At 46.7% G+C, this 8570-nt stretch overlaps 1 protein-coding gene across 1 annotated transcript; it reads right to left on the reverse strand.

Annotated features, from left to right (window-relative positions):
- Window positions 1-1544: 1544 nt before the first annotated feature.
- Window positions 1545-8226, reverse strand: C4H1orf52 (chromosome 4 C1orf52 homolog). The gene is made up of 3 exons (XM_052179012.1): window positions 7896-8226; window positions 7149-7347; window positions 1545-2534 (listed from the first exon to the last, which is right to left on the reverse strand). Exons 1-3 carry the CDS (start codon window positions 8166-8168, stop codon window positions 2461-2463), a joined length of 546 nt encoding a protein of 181 aa, XP_052034972.1. The 5' UTR covers window positions 8169-8226; the 3' UTR covers window positions 1545-2460.
- Between the last annotated feature and the right edge of the window lie 344 nt (window positions 8227-8570).

Genomic DNA, 8570 nt, shown 5'->3' on the forward strand with positions numbered 1-8570 from the left:
ACCCAAGGGTAAGACATTCTTTCAACCAAATACACATGAATAAACTAATTCTGGCATTCATTCCTTAAGTATTTTTTCTGTCCCTGGAGCAACAATGCCTGAGTTTCCCTTGAGTATATTTATTTTTACCTTTTATTTTTAAATCTTTAAAAATTTTAAATGTTCCCAAGTGTGGAGGCACATGCCTTTAGTCCCAGCACTTGGGAGGCAGAGGCAGGTGGATCTCTGAGTTTGAGGCCAGCCTGGTCTACAAATAGAGTCCAGGATTGCCAGGGCTCTGTTACACAAAGAACCCTATCTTGAAAAACAAAACCAAATTTTAATATGTTGATAGGTGACTTCCTATTTTTTAAACATTAAAAACCCCATTTCTGCCTGGAGGTGGTGGTGCACGCAGGCGGAGGCAGGCGGATTTCTGAGTTCAAGGCCAGCCTAGTCTACAGAGTGAGTTCCAGGATAGCCAGGGCTACACAGAGAAACCCTGTCTGGCGGGGGGGGGGGGGGGGGGGGGGGGGGATCCAAAAAACCAAAACCCCCAAAAAACCCCAAACCATTTCTTTGTGTGATGTATGGGTGTGTGTGTGTGCTTGTGTATGTAGTAGGTTGAAGGACAACCTGTACAAGTTGGTTCTCTGTGTGCTGAGGACCAGATTCAGGTTTTCAGTTTACCAACTTACCAAACCCACCGGCCTATCTCCTCCGTCCTTGAGTAAATTCCTCTTTGTACTTCATTTTCTTGAAAGGGTTAAGCAACCCTCTTATCAAATAAAACATATTTGTCTATCTTGTAAAGAGCACAGCACAAAACCTGGATGGCCTACAGTATGTGGACCTGGTTGGCTGTGTGGGCCTGGTTGGCTCATCACTTAGTATTAAGACAGATGTAGTGGCAAATAGAGAGAAATCAGTCTTCAGTGTGAAGGAGGTAGACCTGAGCTGGCTGTTGGAGAGTGGACTAGGTCACTCAGAAGAGCAGGGCCAAGCAAAGGGCACAAGGCAGAATGACGCACCTTAAAGCACACCTGAGACTGTAAACCACCTCTTATAGCTAGAGTAATAGTTGGATGAGAACTGTGTAGGAAAAGGCAGGGTGTTTTCACCAGGCCTACGAGAGGGTACAGCTGGGGCAGAGATGAGAGAAGGGAGATGGTGTGGCTTTGACACACTTTGCGGGGCCTTTGAGACAAGTAAAGATGGAGGACAGGATATACAAGCCTGAGGCAAACCTTACAGTGTGGGAACCCAGAAAGCACTCTCCGACCCAGCTTGTCTGAATCTGCCATGGACTGGTGGGAAGAGTAAGAGTGTAGTCTGTGCCGGCCTCAGGAGAGCGGGAGAAGAGGCCAGAAAGAGGGCCCAGAGTAAAAGCAGGTTCATTGTGCTTTGCTTGCTGTATTCAAAGCGTTAATAAAGGGACTGGATAAAGGAAAGGCCAGGTGCCAGAGGACAGGAGTGGCATAGTACCTGGAGTCCACAGTGTTTCACCTAGCATTAACAGAGTTTTAGGCTTTACCCCCAGACCCCCAAACAAACAAGACGTTCAGTTAAACTGGAATTTCAGATGGTTTTTAATGTGTCTCTTATATCACATATACCTTATGCTCTTTACTGACTCTGGCCATCTATCCCAGAAGAGTCTCACCTTCAGTATATGTAATGAAGAAATGAGTACTCACACTCTAAGGCATATATAGGTGCAGCCGCATAACCAGGGTATGAGACCTCCCTAACAGAAGTGCGCATGGAAGATGGCGTTCTTGAGAAGTGACTTGAGGTCTGATGAGAGGACGGTGGTTTGGTCGGAGTCTGGAGTCCATCCTGAGTGACTGCTTGTCCTCACTCACTGCTGTGTCCATCCTTCTGCCCAGTTCCTCACGCTCTCATCACTATGTAGAGGACTCTCATGTCCACCTCATTTACAGGACTGTTGGAGAGAAGTATGCACAAGGCACCTGAACATGGGAGGATCTCCCTACATGCTAACCCCACTGTGAATCAAAATGTCACAGGGCAAGAGGCTGCTTGTCACAAATACTTGTTAGTGGCATTCAGTAATAACAATATTGAATTAAGTAATTTTATTTCCATGATCATCTATTTACACTGTACAGATACTAATGAAAAGCACCCACAAGTTCACAGTACAATATATTTACTTTAAAAATATAATCCTTTATAAAAGGTTCATAGAACATTGGCATGTCCATGTGACAAACTCTCAAAGCCTGTCACCAATTTTGTGATAGCCAGAATGTCTCCAAGTACTGTCAGTTCACAATCACAGGTCACCATTAGAGTTGTAAATACGTACAGGTTTTAAATAAAAAAGTGAATTATACAGTGGAAAGTCTTGAGGCTGACACTCTTAGTTCGTTAACACAAATACGTTCGTGGAGATGTCTGTCACAGCAGTGCTCAAAGGCAAACACCCGCCCAGCGACACAGCTTAGGCGCCGCTCTCTACTTCTTCCTCTTGGCTGCTTCTCCCGGCTCCACTCTGCGAATCTTAGATGCACGTTCATCTTTGTCATCATCTTGAAGAGGGAAAGAAGAGAGCTTTGTTAGTTAAGTCTTTAAAAATCAACACAAAAAACACATTCAGCTTTACGCCCAAACAGTTACTCATTGGATGCTTAAAAGCATACCAGTAAAAACTAAATACTAACTTTTAGAACCCTGATATTAAATTACATATAAAACATTTTTTAAAATTGCAGCAATAAAATATTTGCAAATTGACCTTTTAGGGGAAGTTAATAAAGTGGCATAAGATATTTCAGTGACAATCAGCTTTTTCTGAAACAGCCACTCTCCAAAGGCTCCAGCACAACACTGTGTGCATTTAGATACACAACACACTTCAGAGGATAGAGCACGGTTTCCTTCTACAAAGCACACACCTCCTAGCTGTGAACGTGACCGCCAGCTGACCTGTCCTCTCAGACTTCATCTCCCAGTCTTGTTATTAACCACACGTGAAAGTTCTGACACCTCACAGGCGTCTGCTCTAATTCTGGACCAGCCCTCCCAGGAGGTCAGAACATGTTAATGGCTACAGAATAAGCAGGGTCCCTTCATTAAGGAAAAGCTAGATGAAGGAGGACTACAGAACAAGATAGTAAACAGTACCCACTACCCCACAGTTATTGTCTGTAGCCACAGACACTTTCCACTAATAAAAATGTCAATCCTGAACAAGCAGACCAGCTCATTCTATTAAAACAACCAACCAACCAAGGCAGCACAGATTAGTTGCTAATTCCTATCTCCCCAAAGTCTGTGTGATGTAAAGAACCCCAGCCAAGGCTGGCTGGTGGTATGTCTCAAATTCTAGCACTTAGGAGGATGAAAGAGGAGGACCTCTGTAAGTTTGGAGCCAGTCTAGGCTACACTGAGTATTGGCCAGCCTGGGCTCTATAACACCACCATCACACCATCCCATCAGAACTCTAAACATAGCTTCTGACTTCCCTACTTCCACTGAGCAGGGACTAAATCCACCGTCGCCGAGGCCTTTCAGACAGCTATTCTACACTAAACGCTCTTAACTTTGACTTTATTCCCCATCCCCTTGCTTCCTATCACCTAGACTTACTTACCTGATGTCATCACCTTCCTGCCTCAAGCCTTCTAGGTGCTAAGATTACAGACACAAGCCTCCATGCCTGGCTTAAGTTTATTTTTTTGATTAACATGATAAAAGCCCAACAGGTATAATATGGTGACATAAACGATTTTGATATTTTAAGATGCCTTCATATTTAAAAATGCTAAGGTTAACCTAATTGCTAAGGTTAAAGCACAAATTATTTAAGAAAATCTGTAACCTAGGCTGGATATGACACCCCGCTTCCACTCCCTAAGTTAGGGATATTGGTGTAAAGCCACCACACCCATTAAAACAAAACAAAACAATCTCAGCTAGAGCTTAATTATCAAGTTAACCTTGAAATTATTTTCAGAAATAGTAATATGAAAGATTGAAACACATTAACACACACTAATAAGGGGCATTTCTGCTTTTATTCTGACACTACAGGTAAATCTACAGCTAAAACACTGGAAGCACACACTACAATTGCAAACACGAGTTCCTATGAGTGAAGCACAAGGGTTCCCGCCCCTCTAGCGCCCAGAAAGGAACTAACTGCCTTAACCCCCAGGGCAGGGAGGGCGGGCAGGTGTCCACTAATAAAGCTGTGACCATCTGTGTTTTATTTATCAGCATTTCAGCTGCTGAGCAGTGAGGGGCAAGGCCTGGGTTAACCTTTTCACTCCTCTAAGTTCTGAACATAGGGAGCAAAAAAGGCCAGTGGAAGAAGAATATGGGAAGGCAGAATAAAAGCAAGACAGCTTAATAATTAGTTATAAACTATGGGTTTAAAATGTCAGGGTCTGGGGAGATGGCTCCTGACCAGAATTTGAAGTCCCAGAGCCTTTGCAAAAGGCTGTAATCGCAGTGCTCCCAGGGCACCGTGGGAGGCAGAGACAGATCCCCAGCTCTAAGGACAGCGGGGCACGGCATACATACATGAATAACAGAGACAAGTCTCAGACAAGGTAGAAGACAAGACTGACACCCAGGGTGTGTCTGGTCTCCACACTCACATATGCAGAGAAAACATCAGGCAAATTAACACTTCCAGTGGCTGCAGCTGCAAACATTCCTCGAATGGAGCCCTGGCTGGGGACGGGGCTGGGCTGGTGGAGCGCTCACCTAGAACACAGGGCGCCCGAGGCTCAACATCTAGGCCAGCATAATGCCTAGGGTGGTAGAGACTGGTGATCTCATTTGAGAAGCACAGGCAAGAGGATCAGAAGTTCAGTCATCTGGTTACATAGTATCAGACCCAATTTAAAAAAAAAAAAAAAGGTGTGTGTGGGGGGCTATTACAAGAGTTATATTTTGTAACCAACCCACAAGTCCAAACTAACAATTTATTTATCTACTTTAAAGTGTGTGCCACCCTGAAACCCCATCCACTTCCTGAGACAAGGTTTCTCTTCTGTCTGGAGCTTACCAATTGTTAGGCAGGCTGGCCTTCAGGCCCCAGAGATTCTTCTGCCTCTGCCTCCCGGGATCAGGACTGTAGGTGAGTATCACTACATCAACCGTTTGTAGGTAGTTTGGGATCAAATGTGGTCTCATGCTTGTGAGGAAAGCACGTTAGGACTGTGCCCACACTCAGCACAACTTTTGAGTAGCTTTAAACCAGAAAAACACCTTGGTCTTTTTGTCTCTTTCTACTACTGACATTCATTCTCCAATCGAAAGGATAGAATTGGCTATGGTAATATGGGTGCTTTCTGCCATTTATTTGAATTTCTGATAACTGAACCCCAAAATTAAAAACAGGATTCTTGTTTACTTGGTGTTTATCCTCAAGGGACAGAGATATAAGAGCACTAGACTACAGCAGCCTCGATATCGACTCTAGGCCCTGAGAAGAATGATCATTTCTTAACTGGTGAAAACAGAAAGGCAGCAAACCTCATCTTAACAAGACCCAAATACAATTTCAAGGTTGAACTTGAAGTTTTTTTGTCAGTTCCCAATGGTGTGAACTTAGGCAAATTCATTCATGTCAGGCTGTTTTCTAATCTGCAAGACAGTGATAATCAACTATGAGTCACTACTTGTCAGTTTTCTAAGAATATAAAAAGAATTCACTGTGACCTTGGACACGTCTTAAGCTCGAATTTTTACATTTACCATTCTAGTTTTGTAGGGCTCTATAAGGATTATTTTATTCAAAATATCTTTTAATCAAAGTACCATTTAACAATGTATTAAAATTCACACTTCATTTAAGATCTTAAAAAACAAAACAACCAAAAACCTGGTCATAGTATATGCCTATAATCCCAGTGCTAAGGAGGTAAACGCAGGAGGAACAGGGGTTCAAGGCCATCTTCAGCTATGTAACAGATCAAAGTGTGTGTGTGTGGACACCTGCCAGTGGACACCCCTTCTCTTAAACATCTCTCTGTAAATAAGGTATTGGAAGAGCAGAAATCTGTTTAACAAAAAAGCAACTGGCTTTGAGAATGATAGTCCAGAACGCTGAGCTCAATCTTAGAGTCACCTCTGAGTGAGGGCTCACAATGTACTAGAAACTTATGCCACACACAGGACCAGATCATAGCTTGCTGCTTGATAAACTTGATTTCAGAAAGCCTTGTGAAAAAGAGCCCCACACAACTCAGTCAGCAGCACTAGCACATCCCAGGTAAAGGAGAGTAAATACCAGAAACTTTTCTACTATGGTTTCTGTAAGATGAATGGCTTTACCTGCCAAGAGTTTAAGGCACTCAGTCCAGCCTAAGGTGCAATACCCACTAAAAGCAGGGACCCATCACAGCGTGGTCCACTCAGGTCTGATTTCAAGATATAAATGTTGGGATGGAGCCCTTCAAAATGATGGTGGTGAGAGGGACTGAGCAGGTCACGTGATGCTCCAGCTCTCTTCAGTTTATTGGGGCGGGGCGGGGGGGCGTGGCAAGCCAGTTACACAGTCAGATAAGAACTGTAGAAGCTCACTGCTAGCTACAGCTGGGGACATAGATTTGCAGACAGAGATTACTGCAGTAGTGTGAGCAAGAGAGAAACTAGATTACCAACAGGCAAGGAAATCAAAACACTGCTCCAGGCCCGCTCCTACGCACAGTTGATTTCATTCTAAACCCTGATTTTAGCTCTGACACCTGAACAGAAGGGACGCCGTCAGTGTGGTGTGACAAATGCAGGTACAAGAACCTGTGCACTAACATCCGATGCTCTAATAAGCCATCATAACGCCACATACACAGAGAGCTCTGAGACTACTTTCAGGCAGAATACTTACAAATGGAGCAGAAACTTGGGGTGCTGGCACAAGCCTTCAGTCCTAGCACTGAGGTACTAAGGCTGAGACAGGCTGGCCTCACTCAAGAGACTGGTCCACATAATGAACTCCGGAACATCCAGATTACATAGCCTTGTCTCTCACATGATAAAACAAAAAACTAGAATGATCGAAAAACCACTAGTATCCTAAGACCACTCTGGACAAGTCTTCCAATTCACTAGGCTCTAAAGTTTGTCGCGGAGTGCTTTCTTCTTTCTGAGAAGCACCAAGTGCTGAAATCTTAACCGGCACTCCTCTTACCCGATTCCACGGTCTCCTCCCCTTCCGGCAGAAGCCTGGCTTTCTTGGCATTCTGTGGGGCATCATCTCCATTGTCTTCGTAGATATTCGACCACTTGATCGCCATGTCCAGCTCTGGCGGCGGCGGCTTCTTCTCAGTCGTGTAGGTCTCCGGGGGTGGCACGCAGTTGGACTTCCAGACTTTGAATTCCTTTGGAGGCTGTTAAGTAAGCACATTAAGGAGCCCTGTGACGAACCGAGGTTCCCGCGGATGCAAGCGCATGCACCTCCCTGCCGATTGCTCATCTTTCTGGCTGACTTTTTTTTTTTTTTAAATCCTTTAGGCTTAAAAGACACTTTTTTTTTTCCATCAACATCACAACACTGTTAGGTGAAAAGTCAAAAAGGGCTCCCTGTATAAATAAAGCTAATAACTTTTAGTTACCAAAGAAGAATCCAGTCTCAGATACTACGGCCAGGCTGACCCCTTCAGGAGGCTGCGGCAGAGACACTGTCTTGGAGGCAGCAGCGCAGGCACTTCGGCGTCAAAGGGAAGGGGTCTCGGGGAGAAGCTGCAGCGGGGGGCGGGGAGTCACCACCGTTAGTCGTCGCCCCGGCTGGGGGCCCCGAGCGCGGAGGGGCGGGCCCGGGCTCACACCCCCCGGGCTCCCGGGGCCGTGGGGACGCGGCGAGCCGCGGGCTGAGTGCGTGTGTGGGGCGGGCGTCGGGCGTCGGGCCCCGGGGCGGCCGCGGGGCCGGGGACCTCACCTCCTCGGGCGCCTTCACCACATGCCGCTCCCAGTCGATCTGCTTGTTGAGCGGATTGTAGAGGAAGGCCGGGCGGGTCACGCTGCGGAACAGCTCGTCGGGGCCCGGCAGCCGCTTCTCCGCCTGCTTCCCGCGGCCGCCCGTCGTCGGAGCCGGGGCCGCCTCCTTGCGACCCACGTCTTCCGGCTCGCTGTTCTCCTCGTCCGACGAGTCGGAGCTGCTGCTCCCGTAAGCCGCGAAATAGCTCAACGGGTCCTTCTCGTCAGCTGCCATGACGGCCGCCGGTTCCCACCCTCTCAGCCGGAAGCCGGAAGCCGGAAGCAGGAAGCCACGACGGGTCCCGCCCCCGAGACTTGCAAGTGATCCGTTTGCGTCCCCTAGCGGCGGAGCCGCGCTCCTACCCTTGGGCGGAGTTTGGAAAGAGGCTGGAGGCGGGGATTCCACAATCCTCAAACAAGGTACTTACTTTTTCCTAGGGATCCCTGGGAAAAAGCAGTGGGAGGCATTAGGATACCCGGAGGGAAAACCGGTGGCCGCAGTCACACTCTGGGCTTGTAATTTAAAGCAGAGAAAAGCCAAACATGCATACCTATAGTCCTAGGTTGAGGAGGGTGGACCACTGTAAACTTGAGGGCCAGCGAGGTGCATGGAAGGCCATACAGCAGGCGACATTGT

Source organism: Apodemus sylvaticus, chromosome 4 (assembly GCF_947179515.1).
Source record: "Apodemus sylvaticus chromosome 4, mApoSyl1.1, whole genome shotgun sequence".
NCBI lineage: Eukaryota > Metazoa > Chordata > Mammalia > Rodentia > Muridae > Apodemus > Apodemus sylvaticus.